At 40.9% G+C, this 20,241-nt stretch overlaps 1 protein-coding gene across 8 annotated transcripts in view; it reads left to right on the plus strand.

The window, feature by feature from the left end:
* USPL1 (ubiquitin specific peptidase like 1) overlaps positions 1 to 17,547 on the plus strand; it is a 31,591-nt gene extending 14,044 nt beyond the window's left edge. For all 8 annotated transcript variants that reach the window (XM_037891858.2, XM_037891866.2, XM_037891889.2 and 5 more), the window contains 7 exons: positions 221 to 349; positions 1,398 to 2,052; positions 9,065 to 9,151; positions 11,492 to 11,621; positions 12,527 to 12,652; positions 13,351 to 13,511; positions 15,495 to 17,547. In XM_037891858.2, coding sequence (XP_037747786.1) covers positions 221 to 349; positions 1,398 to 2,052; positions 9,065 to 9,151; positions 11,492 to 11,621; positions 12,527 to 12,652; positions 13,351 to 13,511; positions 15,495 to 17,464 — 3,258 coding nt within the window. In that variant the 3' untranslated portion in view covers positions 17,465 to 17,547. The remainder of the gene's footprint in view (positions 1 to 220; positions 350 to 1,397; positions 2,053 to 9,064; positions 9,152 to 11,491; positions 11,622 to 12,526; positions 12,653 to 13,350; positions 13,512 to 15,494) is intronic.
* The last annotated feature ends 2,694 nt before the right edge of the window (positions 17,548 to 20,241 follow it).

Genomic DNA, 20,241 nt, shown 5'->3' on the forward strand with positions numbered 1-20,241 from the left:
TGAAAATTCTTATTTAAAATGATAGCTGGGGACAAATTAATTTAGAACTCTCCATTTCCTATGTATATTTTATTTGCTATGATCAAATCCTAAAGTGTCAAGTTTAACTTTTGAATTACATAGCTCCTGCATTATGAAAAAATACAATTGTTTTTCAGTGCTGTCATTTATACCTTACTGTTTAGGAACAGCGTATCATTGTATGCACTTTATTTTTTAGAACTGTAATTCTGCTGTAGTAACGTCAGATGAGTGCTGCCCAGCCTGCAAAGAGAAGGGCCAGATACAAGCTTTACGGACTTACCGCATTAGTTTTCAAGAGTCTGTTTTCCTTTGTGAAAATCCACAGGTATTATATCCTTTTTCTATGTTGTTGGATTGCATATAGACCTTTATCTTTTAGCAACCCCATCCTCTAAATCTGAGCATTTGATATCTGTCAATGGTGCCCACAGCCCAACACATCTCAGAATCAGGCCCCTATGAGTTCATATGCTAGACAGTTATCCACATGTGATTAGACAGAGCTAGCATGTCTTTATGTACTAACTGTCTAGGCACAATTCTTGAAACTACAGGAATTACATGAAAAGAGCAAAGGGTAGTTTGTGAGACAAGGCATCCTATTTAGTACTAAATACATATGTATGAAACAAATTACAAAAGCTATTGTTTTGTGTTCCACATTTCCAGTATTCCAACACAAAGGAGGGAAGATGGGAGGCTTATATCTGCAGGGGGTGAATTGCAAATAATTTGGTAACAACTGTAGATATCCACACTTCCAAGTATTTTTGTTTAGCTGAATTTCCTTTTTTTTTTTTTTTTTTTAAATAGTCGGGTATGGTTGGAGTTGTTGGTGCGGGAGTTGTTCTTGTTTCTTTACAAGCTACAGTGGTCTTGTGAGGATTGTTACCCATAAGTTAACTGCATGTACCCTCAAATGTAATTTCTCGTTAAAGTTGTAAATTCAGGCTTTCTTTTTAAATAGTCGTAAGATGAGACTGGAAGAGCAAAGAGCTCGAGTCATTTTCCAGCTTCTGAAGGTCTGCAGGAATAGAGTTCTTCTCCTTACAATATAGGAGATGGGATTCTTTCCTGGGAATATTATGTGGTCTGTGGGGAAGAAGGTGAAATGAAGAGAACTAGGAATATAGAGAGAGTATTATATTGGTTATTGACATTAATCAAGGTACCTTCTGTTAGTACGCAATCACTTTATAAGAGAACTATCAGAATGTACTTCCAGTCCTCATGCATATGTTGATTTCTATGATAACATGTCAATGTACAAATGTTTTGTGTTCATTTGAACTGCATTGTTTGTATTAATTACTAAATTTTTTCACCCAAAAATGCTTTATAGATATCACTGTAATCTTCTTTCCTCCCTTCAGTGCATCTACCCTCTGGGCTATAAACCATTAAACAGCATAATAATTCCTGCTGATTCAGAAAATCATCAAACTCAGTGTACTCAGAGAAAAAGGAAGATTTTTGAAATCAGTCCTACAGCTTCCCCCATTGAATCATGTTCAAAACAAGCTAGGACTAACAACAATTTGATAGATGCTGAGCACACTTTAAATACTGATCTTGTTCTCAAGTATAATGGATATAATTTATGTATGACCCAGCCATGCCTACCTGATTTATCACAGGATGATCAGCAGAAACCTAATAGGACGGCTGAGTCTCTGGAGCATAATGTGGACGTGGCAGCTGTTATCACTGTTTGTGGTGCACAAGAAAGTCCTGACTCTAATTCCAAAACACAACTTTTGCCAGATTCTGAACTTTGTTCAATAAAATCTGAAATCTTGCATGCAGACAGCAAACCTTCATTGTTCATGGGGCATTTGTGTCTTCAGTGGAGGAACGTCTATGCTCTGTGTTGGTTAGATTGTATTCTGTCAGCATTGGTACACTTAAAAACTTTAAGGATTGCTGTGACTGAAGCGTGCACTGAAGAATCTGTAATCCAGAGGCTGTTTACAAAATATAACCAAGCGACTGCACTCTTGAATGCCTGCCAAACAAATAAGCTAAAAGGTGAGTAACCTTGTATCAATATTCCTTTACATTCAAACTATTTTGAAATAAAAAGACAAGTCTACAGAGGAATTTGTGTGTATGCAGAAGTTTTCATTCCCTTCTATTTCAAGGTTGCCAAGGGGTAGCTGCAATTTGTTGTTATGGAATTCAAGATAAAGATGTAATTTTCCCAGCAGGTCCTCGGTAACTAGCAAAACTATGCAAAGGCATCTCTGCACATTATGTAAGGGTGAATATGCACCCTCTCTAAAAGCAGATATTTGAGGGCAGGTCTGCACTTCAAAGCTAGGTCATCTTAGGGTATGTCTTCACTACCAACATTAAAGCGCTGCCACACTCTCCCAGCTCTGTGGGGGAAAAAAAACCACCCCACGAGGGGAGTAGCTACCAGTGCTGGTGCACTGTCTACACTGCCACTAAAAATTGCAACCCTCAGGGGTGTGTTTTTTCACACCCCTGAGCGAGAAAGTTTCAGCACTGTAAAGTGGCAGTGTAGACAAGGCCTTAGCTACATCGCTCAGGGCTGTGAATAATTTCATGGCCTGTGTGATTTAGTTAAGTTGATCTGTCTCCTCACTCACTCAGTCAATGCAGCTAGGTAGATGGAGGAATTCTTCCATAAACCTAGCTGTGATGCTGTATGGAATCTGGGGGACAATTTAGGATATTATGAACACAAATATTATAAAATTGCCATGAGTTATGCCAGATATGCCATGTAAGATATCTGCAAAAATGTTATAATTTGCCAGATACGATGATCTTGTTAAAGTTTGTATCACCTTTGTATTATGAGCTATAGATATATATGTATGTATTTTAAACTTGTGCTGTGCTTCTGGGTGACACCCCCAGACAGTTTGGCATCAGCACTGCCTATCCTGCTTGATTGTCCATTAAGGACCATTAGCTACACAATTGATCCATTTAAGAGAAGGCAAGGGAAAGACCTCCATGACTTAGCAAGGCATGCATGGGCATGCCTATAGACAGAAAAGACTTCCAAGCCATGTGCTGGGCAACTTGTGTTTGAAACGAAGCTCAAGCCCCATGGCAGAAGACTATAAAAGGCAGCTGCATCTTCTCCAATCTAATGTCTTCAATCCTACTTCTTACCTATGGAGAAATTTTGCTACAAATTGAAGCACTGAACAAAGGACTGAATGACCCATCCAAGCTGTGGATGTAGTCCAGAGGGACTTCCAAGCTAGCAAACTCACCAATACTGCTAGGAACCTGATATATGGACTTTGAAGTCTTTGTATGTATGAGACTGCCTTAGCATTTAACATCTTTCTTTTTATTTCTTTTTTCTTTATAATAAACGTTTTACTTTTAGACACTAAAGGATTGGCTGGCAGCATGGTATTTTGGGTAAGATCCAAACCTATACTGACCTAGCAATGTGGCTGACCCTTTGGGGTCAGAAGAACATTTTTGTGTATGTGAGCAGAGTTTAAAATAACTTCTCACTATACTGGACCAAGGTGCTGATTTGGGAGCCAGAGAACTGGAATGCAATAAGTGTGCTGTATGATTTCTTTTCCTGCTTCTTGGTAACCGGTGTGGGTGATCAGAGCGCAGTTTGTGACTAGTGGGGGAGTTTAACTTCAGTGTTACCCATTAGTCTTGAGTGTCCACTCTCCCTTTTGCAGCCTGCGCTGACTTTTGGCATTTCCAATGCGGGCTGCCCCCGGGCACCATCAGGTCACATTGGCATGGTCTGGCCAGGATCCACAGAACCAGATCATTTGGGTTTTGGATCAGAACCCCACACTATTCCAGATTTGAAATTTAAAACTCAGAGTGATAAAGGTTAAAGTTAGTCACAATGAGTGATCCACAATCAAAACTGTGAGCCCTGAGAGCCAGCATCTCCAGCATGAGAGAGAAATGGTGGAACTTTGGGCGCAAGAGAAGCAAGCCTTGGCCCAGCTGGAAGAAGCTGAGGAGAGAGCCAGGCAAGCTGAAGAGAGAGAATCTCACGGGAGGTGAATGGAGCTGCTGCAAGCGGAGACTGAATTTGCCAGACTTAAACTCCAAATTGAAGTGAAAAAACAGCAGAAACTGTATCATTCTGAAAGTCCAGTTTCTAATGATGTTGGTATATTTAATAATGATGTGGTAACTGTTTAATCAGAGTAATGTCCTATCCCAATTTAGGAAAAGTATGAAGGTAAATCCACTGATCATCTGTAACTAACGGAGATTTGTGAGGGGGCGGGTATATGATGCTAAATAGTTGTATTAACTAGGTATGCTATAACAAGGAAGAGTGTATCTAGCCTTGAGATTGAAAAATAGCGGTTTGTCCAGTCAGAAAACTAGTTTACATGGTGAAGAAATTTCTGAATGTCTGTCTCAGAAGTGAGTTTTGGGATTAGATGAAGAGCAGAAAGAAGCTCAGGAAAACATATCTTTAGAGCAGATTAATGTTGATGATCAGTTTGAAGTCCTGACTGAGGAAGGTAAGGGTAGGTTTTTGGTGGTTGATGGATTGCTGGCAACTGAACCAAATAGACGTGTTTCGCTTAAAGTAGCTAAGTATGCTGAGCCACTGCTTGTGGAAAACAGCAGTTTATCTGTTAAGGGAGAAACGGTCTCCAATTTTCTGTCCATTGGGAGTGGCAACCAGCCTGTTAAGGAAGCCACCCCACTCTCCCAGTAGTTATCTGGAAACAGCCATGGGTGCTGAGATAAGGGAGAGGAAGGCAAAGTTTAGATGAGCATAGGGCAGCCTTTTAAGCTGCTGGCTTTGTCTAATCAGCAGTTTGGGAAGGCAAGGTTATTGGAACATGAGTATCCCTATACCTTACCTGTTATCAGTGTGGAGAATAGTGATATTGCAAATAGTGTACCTAATGAAGGCGAATGTACCTCCAGTCCTTCATTTCAGGAGCAGACAGAAGAAGCCTCTCAGCCTATGATGGAGGATATTTCAGTTGTCCCAGAGGTGGTTCTGGACTTAACTGAAACCCAAAAAGGAAGTGTGCCTAAGCTTGTGTGTGGTAACCTGCATATTTCTAGTGAGGAAAGCTGCAGAGGGAAAGAGTGCCTCCAACCCTTTAACCATGAAGTTTAGCAGCTTGCCTGAAAGGGGGTTATGTGACAATCCTCTAATGTGCCAGAGTTGATTCTGGGTGTAAGCAAAACTCAGAAGGATTTTGTTGTGGCTCCACAGAGCAATGCTTTTGTTAAGCAGAAAAAAGATGGATTATTGCTTAGAAAGATTCCTGAAGAGAAAAATCTTTGCAAGCAGTTTTTTGTAACTGATGGATGTGGAAGTGATTTGATTTGAGTTAACTCAGGGTGAATCACTGTATAGGGAAAGCAACAGTTTGGGAGACTTGTTTCAGTTCCTTACTGCCAGAGTTTTTCTGAGGTATATAAATCCACTGACCTTGCTTTAGAAAGATTCAGTGTGGATAGCCTAGAGAAGGTTTCAGATGGGAAAAACTGTTAGAGAAATTTAACAGCCCTGTGGCCAAGTGGCTGGGCTTGGCCAGCATGTTCTCCATGCTGATTCTTTGAGTTAAGCAGTCTGTAACTCGGGGTCTGAGGAAAGATTGGGTTACTGGTTTTTTCAGAGCAGAACAGCCTTATAACTGAACGATAAGGATGCAGGGGACCGCAGGCAAACTCTCACCCTTAGACACTTTGGACTGTTTGAACGAGATACCAAACAAATCCCCTCTCTAAGCTGGTGGTGGATCCACAAGCAAGCATGCAGGAGAGTCTGTGTAGATGTTCATAGCACAGAGGGGCTGCAGTTGGTGAACACACCTAGCCAGCAAAGGATGTCTGTAAGCAGGGAGGTTCAGTTTTCAACCCTCTAGGAGAAAGGCAGGACCCAATCCTGCTGAGGGGAAGAATGAGTGTCCAGCCTTGAAATTGGTGGTAGATGAGAATTTGAAAGTGTCTGGGTTGATACAATCTACCTGGCTAACCAGGGAGGGGGAAGATTTGCCCCGTAGCTGTTAAAACAGAGAATACACCTGGCCAGCCAAGAGATTCAGTGGAAAAAAGAGGCATGGTATGACCAAGATGCTTATAAACATTCACTTGTAACAAATTTGGTGTTAATGTATTTGATTTTGATGTCAGTCCTGGTAAAAAGGTACAAATGTGCATGTGAAAAACCTGTAAACATATTGGAAATGATACCTGAAAACACTGTATGCTAAAAAGCCTTAATTGTAAAATGGTATGACTGATGATACATGTAAGCATTCTTGAAACTTGGCACAGCAGAGACCTTAACAAATCTCCCCCTCCCTCCCGATGCTTCCTGCCTGCCGCGATCAGTTATTTCTTGGCATGCAGGAGGCTCGGGGGAGAGGAGAGGACATGGAGCACTTGGGGGAGAAGGCAGAATCGGGTGGGAAGTGGTGGGGTGGGGCCTGGGCCTTAGGGCAGGTCAATCCCTGGCACATTGGAAAGTTGGCACCTGTGGTCGCTGTAGTAAGTGTCTACAGTGGCAAAGCTGCTGCTGTAGCACTTGTAGTATAGACATACCCGAAGCAGGTCTACACTACGGGGCTAAGTCGACCTAAGTTATGCAACTCCAGCTACCTTAAGTCGACGGTTGCGTTGTCTACACCATGCTGGGTCAACGGGAGAAACCCTCCTGTCGACTTACCTTACGCTTCTCATTCTGGTGGAGTACTGGAGTTGACCACTAGACTAGACCCGCTAAATCAACCCCTGGTGGATTGATCACCATGTGTTGATCCCCTAGTAAGTGAAGACAAGCCCTTAGTGTTAAGATTTCACTTGTGGATTTCTTCATCATAGTAAGAGCAGAAAGCAAACTGTGCAAAGCTGGGTTACAAAGATTGATGTAAATCTGAGTCTTGTTTTTTCCTGGTTAGCATATTGAGCTCAGGTACTAGCTCTTCACCTCTGAACAGTTGGATTCTAACATGGCTTATGTCGCAGTATAAATGAACAGTTGGCCCATCATGCCAATACTAGAAATATGGCCTTAAGCATTTTGTGAATTCTTGATTCAGTTTAAGAAGTTGTAAATTAGCAGGGACTTTCTTTCCTACCCCTGATGAGCAACTAATGGAAAAAGTCATGAGCTAGTGGGGGAACGATCAAAGGCAGTCTGCACCAAAGAAAGAGATGTTCCTGCAGGGAACTGATGCAGATTTGTAACTGGCCAAAATCTGCTTTTTGATAGGTGGTCCTGAGAAAGATTGTAATTTCGGATTATTTCTAATCAGGCCAGAAATAACTTAAAGAGCCTGTCAACCCTTTCACAGACCCTGTGTTTAAAATGGACAACAGTTTTTGATACTTCCTCAAAAAGACGACCCAGGAAAAATGTAGTTTTGAGAGAAATTGCTTAAAAGAATGAAACAAAAGTAATGATTTTATTTTAACACTTGTTTAACTGAGATGAGAAATCATACACTAATTGCACTGAAATAATCAGGATTACGTTGATTGCTTATTTGTTTCTGGGTGGACATCTTAAGTGTTGGTGGTGGTAACCTATAAAGTCTGATAACATGGGGCCTGCCTACTAGAGATACTACTGCATTTGCAGGGAAGTATTAGAGTAGGAGCCCCCTTGGTTTAAAAGGGAAGGAATGTCCAGCCAACATCCTTTCCTCTCCCCCTCCCCTCCCTCCTCTCCCCCCCTTTGCCCCCCGGAAGGGTTCCTGGGCTCTGAATTTAGTGTCTGCCCCCTGCTCCCATGTCTGTAATAATTTGAACCTGTTGGTTTCCGGGGAACACTGCAAAACCCATCAATTTACTTTGAGCTTCCCTTTTCCACCAAAGCCCATCTATTACTTTTTATTGATAGTGTTTTTAAAAATCTGTCAGAAGTACCTGGAGCATGGGGGAGGATTTTAGCTATATTTCAGTTTAGCTATATATTTATCTATATAAAGATTTTAATGAAGAAATAGTTTCCAAGACTGTTTGAAGTCCTTACTTTAATTATGGAGGCTCTGGTCTTGACTCCAAAGTTAAGTTCTGTTTTGCACTTAAAGCAACATTTGTTCTGTATGACAAATATAGCATGCCCTTCTCATATTTTACAGCACTTGGAGTACAGAATTAATTTTGAGACCCTACAAGAAAATCTGTTTTGAGTTTAGAAAAAATAATTTGAAAACTATCACTTAATCTGAGGCCACGAGCATTAAAATGTCTTCATTGTTTTATGGTATTGCATGGCATCGCTACAGCACAGAGCTAAGCTTGTTTGGGTACTCTAACTGTATGTTTTTCACTTTAACGTCTGGATTTTTAAGTGTGGCCTTAACTCTGAATTTTCCGGGATTATAATGCTTGGTTTGGGAATATTTACAACATCCCTATAATAATTTTTTACCCTTAAATTACGGATACATACTCTCAACCTTCACTTAGGCCATGTCTATGCTAGCGAGCTTCCAGCGGCACAAATGTACTGATGCAGCTGCACCACTGTACGTTCGCTCATGGAGCCACTGTATGCTCTCATCAGCATAATTAAGACACCTGCACCAAGCAGTGATAGCTATGTCGGCAGGAGAGCATCTCCTGTCGACGTAGCACTGTCCACACCGCTGCTTCTGCTGGTGTAACTTATGTTGCTCAGAGGGGTGTGTTTTTCACACCCTGAGCAATGTAAATTATACCGACAAAAGTACTAGTGTAGACATAGCCTTAATCTAACAATGTTTTTTGCTTGACTATTTATTTAGATTACACATGAATAAACATATTTACACATGCTATAGACAAGATTCATTTAAAATATTCCATTGAGTAGATCATAGTAGAAATTTGATTCCTTTAAGTAGTTAGATAGCTTTTACATCTTCTAATGTAATCTTTTTCAAATCACCTAAGTAAAAGAACTTTAACTATTAAGTGTCATCCAAATGTTGTAGGTAAACAAATGTTAATAGAAAATGCATTGGTTTGCAGTGAATTGATTTGTGTATGTGGTGTATATAATATGAATTAGATTTGATTTTTTTTTCCTGGCTGAATCTTTTTTCTTTAGATGTTCTTCCAAAAGCTGAGTTGCATCTAAATGAAATCAGAAATGTGATATTTGCTCAACTTCAACCTCAGCTTAAATGTGAATTGGGTAAGTAATTTTCCAGTTCTGTGAATGCAGAGATTGCTGTTGTCAGTACTTAAAATGCATTCCATAAGAAAGTGAATACAAACAACTTGTCTCCTGGGGGGGGGACATCAGGGGGGCAAGAAGCATGGGAGGCGGGGGGCCAGGCCACTCTTGGCTGTTTGGGGAGGCTTATGCCCAAATAAATTGGTTAGTCTCTAAGGTGCCACAAGTACTCCTTTTCTTTTTGCTGATGTAGTTAATTGTTAGTATCTTTCACGCTCCATCACTCAGTGAGCAGCTGTTTGATATCTTGTCTCTGTTCCCTTCTTTCCTGTAGTGCCTATACCTACAGGCCCACAAGAATCTTTCTGCTAAGTGCATGCAGAGATGAAAAACACTTGTGGTTGTGCAAAGGGCAGCAGAAATTTAATTTGCAAAAGGCAAAACCTGTTTCTTGTATGAATAGAACACTTATGCAACTTTGGGGAGTGGGGAAGATCTTTGTGTAAACACTTAAGTTCCTACAATTGTAATTTTTAGGCAGTGGGAAGAACGGAGAATAGTATATAACATACATACTTGTATATATGTAGAAGAAGAGTATAGCTTCAAGATCTTAAGAATCCTTTTACATTTGGGGGGGGGAAGGGGCTGTCATTCTGCTATGTACTCTGCTTAAGTGGGATGTCCTCCAGGGACTTGATGTAGGGTTAATAACACTTAATGACAATGACTGCCACTAATTGGGAATGGTAATTCCATTAATGCTTGAGACAAAGTGCAGCAGACTATCAAAAAAGCATTGAAACTGACTATACATAGTACTGTCAAATGCACGAAGTAACCACACTGAGAAGCAAAGAAATCTTTTTCCTCTAATATTTTAGTCAGTCATTTTAGAGCTTTTGACTGGAAAAACCCACCACTGAAAACAAATGGGGTGGGGAAGAAGTGTAGTGAGGATGACTAATACAGGTGACGTGATACAAAATGGGCACATAAACTTAAACAAGCAGATTAAAATATAACAGATACTTGATTAACCTAGGGTCCCTGGGAGATCTGGCGGTAGAGCATGGAACTCTTTATAAGACATGGAAATATAGTACAAGTAATTTACTGTCCCAAAAAAAAAGCTGCAATGGTTTTATGAAAGCTTATGTTTTATGAGATCCAAAGCTACAGCAGAACAGCATGTGCATAGAGCAGAGGTGGGCAAACTACAGCCTGCGGGCCCCTCCTGCCCGGCCCCTGAGCTCCTGGCCTGGGAGGCTAGACCCCGGCCCATTCCCTGCTGTTCCCCACCCCTTTCCCCTGCAGCCTCAGCTCACTGCGCCGCTGGCGCAATGCTCTGGGCAGCGGGGCTGTGAGCTCCTGGGGCAGCGCAGTGGCAGAGCCTGGCCTGACCCGGTTCTCTGCGCTGCGTGGTAGCGTGGCTGGCTCCAGCCGGGTGGCGCAGCTGTGGTGCCGCCAGCCACTGGTGCTCCAGGCAGCACAGTAAGGGAGCAGGGGGGGTTGGATAGAGGGCACAGGAGTTCAGGGGGAGGGGCGGGGGTGTGGATAGGGGTTGGGGCGGTCAGAGCAGGGAACGGAGGGTTGAATGGGGGCAGGGGTCCCGGGGGGCAGTCAGGAAGGAGGGGGGGTTGGATGGGTTGGCGGGGGGTAGTCAGGGGCAGGGGGTTGGATGGGACAGGAGTCCCTGGGGGGGGACATCATGGGGGCAAGAAGCATGGGAGGCGGGGGCCAGGCCACTCTTGGCTGTTCGGGGAGGCACAGCCTCCCCTAACTGGCCCTCCATACAATTTCCGAAACTTGATGCAGCCCTCAGGCCAAAAAGTTTGCCCGCCCCGGCACCGAGGCTGCTAGATCCTCTTCCCTGACTCCCCAGTTATACAGAACTCTGGATGAATGCCCTTAAGGATGCTCTGCAGCAGAAAGCTGGCAGAGCAGCAAAGTTCTCCCCATTCTATAGGCTTTGTGTGGCTTGACATCCTCCTATCCTCTGGAAAGTGCTCGCAGCAACTTGGCTTAAATTAGCAAATTGTTAACAGTTGCACATGTTCATTTATTTTTCATAATATTAGAAATAAAATTCAGAGTTAAGGCTGCATGTCGCATGTGAAGAGCATAATTCAGACTTGTGCAGATGCTAATTTTTTTCCATTCAGCTGATCTCCATTTTCTTCAGACCTTAAAGTTTAAGGGGGTGTATTATTCTTTTGGTAACCATAGCTGTACCCATGAAGTTATTCCAGTCATATCTCATTTACGGTGGGGATCAGATTATAGCCTTGCAAATTGACATAGCATTCTAAGGTATAATCCTGTCTTCCCTCTTTCTTTTTTTTTTTTCCTTTGAAGGTAAGAAGGAAAGTCCAGTATTTGCATTCCCTCTGCTTTTACAAAAGGATCCCCAAGTCGAGACACTTTTCCTGCATTCTTTTTCATGGATGTTTGAATGTTTACATTGTGGCTACAGCCACCAAGACAGGTTAGGTTTTTACCTAAGCCACATTTATTTACATGTATTATTGTACTTTCAGTCTTCACTTAATAAATATTTTTCTTCAAACCAGCCTTGTGCACAAAGTGTATACATTTGGTAGGAAAGGAAGAATTGTGATAGTGAAGTTATCTAGTCACCATTTTCAAAGGTCAGCATTTGCAAACGGTTTCCAGGTGGTGTATGGTATAATAGCTACTGACACAATCATATCCTATGTAAAAAAGAGAAATAACTGGTGATTCTGTTCTCAAATGCTGACTTTTTGGTGTTGACTGCTGTAAATCTCACATTGCTGCTGCTCTAACGAATAGCATGCCAGACATGATCAATAAATAGGTATGTCTTTCACGGTTAAATAGAATTAATTCATCTAAATTGCATAAAGTCAGAAATGTAAATCTGATCCTTAGTCACATAATTGAACATTTGAAAGTGTCCTCTACTCCTTTTGGTGTTTTAAAATGTTAGATGTGATGAGGTTCCTCAAGGTCATCTAAGTGGCAGTTGTATTTAGTGTAACACATGAGTGTCCTGAATGGTTATGCACTCTGTAAAAACATTCAGGAATTTCTTTAAAGCCATGTTTCATTAGAGTATAAAAAATTGACATTCGAAGTGGCGAAAAAATGAGTCGCAGAAAATACATTGTTCCATTTTATTATAGTCTGTATAAAGGATTACTGATTGATATTGATGGGCAGATTGAGGCAAATTGAGTTTATATTTATCCCACTGGCAGTGCCAGGGATGTCAGTGGGATTGTGCCAGGTGTAAGTCGACACTGCATGTAGCTTGTTAATTTGTGACCTCTCTTTCTGGTAAATGCTAGTATTTTTTTTTTGAGTATCTCAGGTAGACAACTGATCGAATTTTATTTTTCTTCTGTCCAGGTGTAGGAAGACACTAACAACATTTACAAATATAATCCCTGACTGGCACCCACTTAATGCTATTCATATTTCTCCATGTAATAATTGTAATGATAAATCTCAAAGAAGAAAAATGATTTTGGAAAAGTAAGTTTGAATCACTTGAGATCTTGAATATAAAATCTTAATGTTTAAATCTACACATGATGAACTTAATGTCAGTGTTCTGTCACCTTTATGACATGTTGAGAGACACTGAAGAGCAAGTTTCCATTAAATGTTCAGTTACCCAGGTTTGAGATCATTCTGAAAATTCTCACAGATGTTGTTGTTAGAAATCTTTAATATATGTGGAGCATTTTTGTTCAATTTAACACATTAAGCAGACCTTTCATTTGAGCCAAGTTGTAAAGCCCAACACTGAATATCAGTCTTTCCAGAGCATCTGGTATTGAGGGATGATAAAACTACCACCTTATAACGTTCAGTGTTTTCGTCTGACTTGTGGTTGTCAGCCTTCCAGGTTTGGCAGAACTCTTATTATTTTGTCTTTGTCTCAAAACATTTTCTTTAGGTTTTTTTTTTTTCCCCCCCCAAAGCAAATTAAGCTGTAAGATGACACCTCTATTTCACTAAAAGCTTATTATGTATTAAAATTGGAGTGCCCTGTTCCTATGAGCTCCCAGCCATTTGTGTGTAATTTGTAAAGCAATCTTAAATTAATAAACAGCAGTAGAACAGTAATGCACTGAGCGAACTACCATTCTCAAAATGCTTTGCTTGTGATTTCATTAATAGCTTGAGCCACTGTTTTATTCCAATAAAATGCTTTGTATCTTTACCAGAGTACCCTCAATATTTATGATACATTTCGTAGAAGGTTTGCCACATAACGAGCTGAAGAACTATTCGTTTCAATTTGAAGGAGATTTCTACCAAATAACAGCTGTTATTCAGTATCAACAAGATCCAAAACACTTCAAAACCTGGGTTTTGAATCCTGATGGTAACTATTACAACTTTATTATCACCATAGATAAAGCTGCCTCTGTTACTAATTTTGGGGTTATCATAATCACTGTACTATCTTAATAGATAATTTAAAGGTTTTCTTTTGTGTATAATCTAAATTAGGTATTAAATATTTGCAAATATGTTTACATTCTTTGGGGGTTTTTTAACTCTGATTTGACTGACTCAGTAATTTGCTGCTATACTTACTGTTAACTTCATTGGAAAAAGTCAATTGGATGTGATCATTTTCTCATCAAACTTTGGTAAAATTACAAGAAACATAATCTGGGCACACTGTTAGTTCTTTCGGGTGTTCAGATTACATGGATATTACATAGTAGTGTAGTAGGGTCAGCCGCCTCCTGAATGCCCCCTTGTGACAAGAGCTTGCTGTGCAGGTGCCCGGACTTAATTTCTCTCATTGTTTCCTCAAACTCAAAACACAACCCAAACACTTCCCTTCTGGGGGTAAAATGTATTCAGTCCTCTGAGTGCACACCGGTCCTCCAGGCCCATCCTAGTTGAGTGTCTCTCTCTCTCTCCCCCCCTCCTAGGTAGGGAGTCCACAGCTCTCCTTTCCAGAGGCAGATCCTCAGTCAGCAGTCATTCCCAGGCTTTACCTGGCTAGAGTTCAGCTTCCTGGCTGTGACTTCTCAACTTCCCTAGTGTTAGGGTCTTCAGTGCCAAAGCCTTTTTCACTTGCTATAGTTCGATACAGCTTCCTGAGCTTCCCCTTCTGCTTTTTGTAGGGCAGTCACATGATCTCGCCCAGGTGTGGCTCTTTCAGTAACGAAGGTTGGCTGACCCTAGGCCTCCAGCCCTTAAGGGGAAAGCTACCCTGTTACAGATACCAGATGTGTCTCTTCGTGGGAAAAGCAAGTTCCCATGGGACTCGCAATGCTGTCAATGCTCAGTTTCTTCCTCCTGAATTTTGCATTTCTTTTAAGAGTAACTAGTAAGTTGCTGTTTTGATTTGTTGAACTATAGAGTACAACCCAGAAGGAACTCCCAAAATTCAAAGAGAAAAAATAGTTGATTATTTTGGTCCTCATGGAAACCTGCTTCTACAGAGGGAGGAGAGAGAAGAGATCATTTTAATCAAAACATCCTTGTCAGCTGAAAAGTTGTCCATCTAAATTGAACTCTTTTTTTCTTCATGTAACTCTGGCAGAGGATGAGAAACATCCCACTAACCGTCAATAAATTTAGGATATGTCTGCACAACAAAAGCTGTCCACAGGCTAGCCTACCTAATGAGATCCAAGCTAGTATGGGTAACCGTAACAATGAAGGCAGCTCAGTGTGCACTTCAGTGTAGGTTGTACAAGCCTGGCATAGCCCCTGGGTACGTACTCTGCTTGCTAGCCCACTCTGAAGCTCATGGTGTGCTGTCTCCAGTGCTGCCATTATCCACACTAGCTGGATTCAAACTAGCTAGCCTGTGCACAGTTTTTGCTGTTCACACTACGCAATGCGTACACACTTAAGGTATCTCGCTTTAGAATCCTTACAAAGTTTATATGTTTTTAGTAACTGTTGGGAGGGAATTATCTATATGATCAGTTTCTCCCTTAAGCCCCTTCCCCACATCTTTATGAAAAATAATTCCCCAAATTAACGTTTAAAGAGAGAGGTCTGTATGTCAGGTCTGTCCATATATTCTCAAACAGTATGTCAGTATCACTATCTTGGCCAGGAGCATCAGTGTGGCTAAGGAAAAAGTTACTTTCCATCTTGGTCATGTTACTAGGAATTCTGTTGCTTCAAGTGGCCTAGTTAGAGTGGAAGACCCCCAACTTTTCTTTGGGGAAAGTGAGGGAACAAAGAAATCCACTTCATTCACCAGGGTGTATGTAGCATTGTCAGGGAAAGAGTTAAAAATGGGTGTTTTGAGACCCAAAAAGAATAATGATCTGAGTTTCAATGGCCATTGTGTATCTTTGAGCCTTTAAACTATTCATTTTTTATTTTTCAGAAACTTGGCTTGAATGCGATGACATAAAAGGTACATATTGTGAAAGACGTGAGAGATTTGAAGTTCCTCTTTCAGAGATTCACATTGTCATCTGGGAAAGGAAAGCATCCCAAGTGCCAGATAAAATGAGCTATCAGGTCCAAAGTGTAAAATCTGAAAATCTTCCTCTTAACGATGCACAGTCAAGTTCTTCTCTAGTGTTGCATCGTGATGGTGATAATGCCGTAGACGAAATAACTACAGTATTTCACAAAAAGGAGATTGTGAGCATTCCTGTTAATGAACAACAAAAAGTGGCCAGAAATGATGATGATGAAAATAGCTTGCTTTCTGGCTTAGAAAATTTGGCAGCTGATGATGTTATAACGCTGACACTTGTAGAAATTCAAGTTGATTCTGAAGGTAAACCACTGGACAATGGACAGATGGTGGGAAATCACCTAATTGCTGAAACAGGCTTGCTGAAAGAGCAGGAGTCAGCTTGTTCCGATCACACTCCATGTACAGAAGATGTTTGTAGTCCAACTACCTCCACCAACATGTGCACACCACCTGAAAATGCCTGTATTTCCTTACATCTTGAACAGTTGAACCTAGCAAATATTGCATCTGCTGTTCCCACCACAAACCATTGTAGTGACTTGTCCGCGCCATCACAATCTCAAGAGGCAGAGGCCAAGGCTAACCCAGTCAACACTGAGAATATCGCATTAAATCCAGAACTCTTGCAGAATAAGAAATTAGCATTAATGGAGAATGTTATGCAGAAATCATCTAACACCAGAAACACAAGCAAAATTGTAGCAGACTCTCAGGCTGCAGCTTTGTCTGCTACAAATAATTCCACCCAGTCTTTGCATAAAGATCAAAAGAGAGGATTTGTAGGAAGTTGGGTAAAGGGGTTCTTAAGCAAGCATAATACCTTTATGCCTTCAAGTGCCTCAATTCATCATAATAAGAAAAGTTACAAAAATCCTTCTTTACTAAGAGCTGCTGACTTGCACCTCCCTACTAAGGGGGCAGCTAATTTTGGTGGCTTTCAAGCCAAAGGTACAAGCAAAACAACTGAGGAGGTGCCTAAATCAGCTGTTTGTCAAGGTGCAAATATTCCTCCTTTGTTAACAAACATCACTGGTCCTTCTGTACATGCTCGTCTCCCTGCAGTAAACCCTGTAGTTGATGGTCCACCTTTGAATAAGTCTGGAATTTCATTGGGCACCTGGAGTGAAGTAATTCAACCCAACACCCCCATCTTTAGTTCCAAACCTCGCCATGGTGAAAATGGAAATCACAAATCTGATGTGAAGGATAAAGAATCGGATGCCAAAACTCACAAGCTTCGTTTAAAACTGCTTAAAAAACTGAAGGCTAAAAAGAACAAGTTGGCTTCACTTGATAGGCTGGCAAAGACTCAGATGTGTAATGGAAGCTCTCCAAACAGAGATGTAGAAGATCTGTTACAATTTGGATCTCATCATGAAAGTGAATCAGTACAGAACTTATTGAATGAACTGCAGTATCAGATTGATGTTGCAGACAGTGAATCTGTATATAGTACAAACTCCAACATGTCACTATGCAGTAGCCAGAGTAATGCAGCGTTTTTAGCAGACTTATTATCTCCTCCTTCTATTGTTGCTTCTTCAGAGCTTCCAAAAGATGAAGATGAGTGTAGATATTTGGAAATGGTGGATAGCAACACTGCAGTACCAGTGCATAGTGCGAGAACCAACCTCACATGCATCACTGTGACAAACGAAGACCATAATTATTACAGTCCTGTAAAAGAAAGCAAGTATGAAGGTCATACAGACTCAGTAATGAACAAATCCTGCTTGAAAAGACTTTCCTTTGAAAGTCCCACAAAGGAAGATTTCCTTGAAGACCTGTTCTCCTCCGCAGTGTTGAACTCAATAGCAGGAGACATAGACTTACCTCATTTTGATGAAACTCTATTTGAAACTTGTTGAATTGTTGTAATATTTGTTTTTAACATTTGAGAATTTTGTATATCAGCTTTCATGCAAAGTACTATTAAATTATTTTCAAACTAGTTTATTTGCTCACTGGCTGTACTTGAACATTTAATCTGAAGTATTTGCCTCTTACGTTTCATTGTGGCTTTTGAATAAGATTTTTAGTCTTTAACTTTCTCAGTTATTTAATTGGAAGAGTTAAGGATCTTTTACAGAATCTTTTAATGAACGTTAATCTTAATTTTTTTCCCCTGCTTCAATGTGCATTTGTGTTAATTTAGAAAGGTGAAAATAACACACATTCAGTTTTCTGGACCACAGGAGTAATACCTATAAATTACTGGATTTATAACTATAATTTCAAACTATCCAGATTCCTGATGTCTGTTTTACATTATTTTGCCTACTATTTAACATTTCAGGGGTGTTCTGCAGAGTTCCTTTACCATTGTCACAGCTGCTGTTTTACAAGATCTACCTGTGTAAATGCTACTCAAATTCAGCTTGAAAGAGGGATTTGAAAGCATCACCTTATATGATGGTGCATCTTAGGGCTTACCTTCTGGGTAAACAAGAGCATAACAGTGCACACCTTACTTAGGGTTTGGCCATGAATTTGCAGCACCAAATAACATTTAACATATGGCATCAAATTTTAATGGTTGTATATAACACTTAAAATATCCTTGTAAGTTAATATTAAAAAAAAAAAAAAAATTCACTTCTGCAAATCTACTTACCAGATAATTATGCTGCCTAAGGAATTATCTTTTAAATGAGGAATCATTTCTCTCATCATTGACTTTTCGCAGCTGGATCTCGTGAGTGAGTTTGTTGCCACTGATGGGAGTCATACATTCTCTCTCTCTCACTGAACTGAGGCTATTCCATTCCCTAATTTGGTCAACTGTATGTTTTTCAGACATGAAAAATAAAAAATATTTAATACTGCCTTTTTAGTAGTGTGACAAAGTGAGGCTGTTAATGTTTCCTCTGAATATTGTAGGGGTGCCTCAGTTTCCCCTATGCATTTCTTAAGTCTCTCAGTGGTGGGATAAGGGGGTGTCATTGTTGCAAAGCAAAGGGCCAGTGTACATAAATGGCTGACACACTGTCTCCTGGCAACTGATGGCTTGGGCCCTTCCCCCCTGCAAGGTAATAGCTAAAGGGTTGGAGAACAAAGGAATCAGGTGACCTCCTGGCCTGGGAAAGGGACAAAGTCGAGAGGAGGAGGGGCTGGAGGATGAGTCAGGTTGGGGCTGGCCGGGGATGTGGAGTGAAGTGCAGACGTGGTTGTCTGGCTCACTGCCCCCCAAAATGGACCCAGCTGAGGGGTCTTGTTCTCTGTACCTACAAGCTCTGTTTTAGATTATGTTCCTGTCCTCTGATAAACCTTCTGTTTTACTGGCTGGCTAAGAGTCACGTCTGACTGCGAAGTTGGGGTGCAGGACCCTTTGGCTTCCCCAGGACCCCGCCTGGGCAGACTCGCTGCTATGGGAAGCGCACGGAGGGGCAGAGGATGCTGAAGGCTCCAAGGTCAAACACAGGAAGGTGGAAACTGTGAGCTTTTTGCCCTGAAGACAGTCTGCTCACAGAGAGGAGACTTCACCAAAGTCCTGACTGGCTTCGTAAGGAGCAGTTCCAGAGCATCGCCCAGGGACTCCGTGACAAGTAGTACCCTAAATACTACATTCATTGTATTCCTGAACCCAGGTTCATAGCATTTAAGGCAAGAAGGGACCATTTGGTATACAGGAGCTCAGACTAGAGTATCTCAGGCCCTTAAATTTTACCAAGTTACCCCTGTATTGAGCCCAGTAACTTGTTTGACTAAAGAATAACCTGTTTGGCTAAAGTATGTTTTCCAGAAAGGCATCCAGTTTCTAACAAGAGAGATAATCTATCCCTACTTCCCATGGCATGTTGTTCCAATGTTCATCACCCTCACTGTTATGTTGTGTCTAATGTGAATTTGCTGACTTCAGCTTTCAGCCACTGGTTCTTGTTTTGCCTTTCTCCACTAGATTAAGGAGCCCTTTAGTACCTGATATTTTCCCCCCATCAGGGTACTTATAAAGGAAAAAGATTGAGAGGTGATTTGAATGCCAAGCTAAACACTGAGCTCTTTTAAGTCTCCTTAGTGTAAAGCATTTTCTCCAGTCCTCAAATCTTTTTTTGTGGCTCTTTGATGCACCCCCCAAGTTTTCAGTGTACTTGTTGAAATGCTGACACCAGAACTGTTTGCATTCTTACAGTATCATCTGTAAATATCTTGCCAGTGCTGTATACAGAGGTAGAATCACCTCATACTCCTACACCTCACTACTCCTATTTATACATCCTAGCATTGTGTTAGCACTTTTTGCATTACAGTGGCAGCTTACATTGAGTTCCTTGTCTGCTATGACCCCTAAATCCTTTTCATGTTTCTCAGTGAGCAGGTATGGCCTGCTTTCCTTGTTCCTAAATGTATAACTTTTCATTTGGCTGTACTAAAATACAAAAAGGTTTTGTTTCAATGGCTTCAGACTATTCTGTTTCACTGCCTTTTCTATTAGATCTAGAGATATTACTCATTCTACTCTAAAAAAGGAAGATGAATGAACACAGTATACTAAAATTACAAACATTAATGGTCTGCACAGGTTTTATAGTGGTAGAGCTTTTCTTTCAAAAAAAAAAAAAAAAATCCTATCCCTCACCAAAATAATTACACTGTGGACAGTTATTAGTATAAGGCAACTTTATAACAGTATGTGACATATTAGGGT

Source organism: Chelonia mydas, chromosome 1, assembly GCF_015237465.2.
Source record: "Chelonia mydas isolate rCheMyd1 chromosome 1, rCheMyd1.pri.v2, whole genome shotgun sequence".
NCBI classification, from domain to species: domain Eukaryota; kingdom Metazoa; phylum Chordata; order Testudines; family Cheloniidae; genus Chelonia; species Chelonia mydas.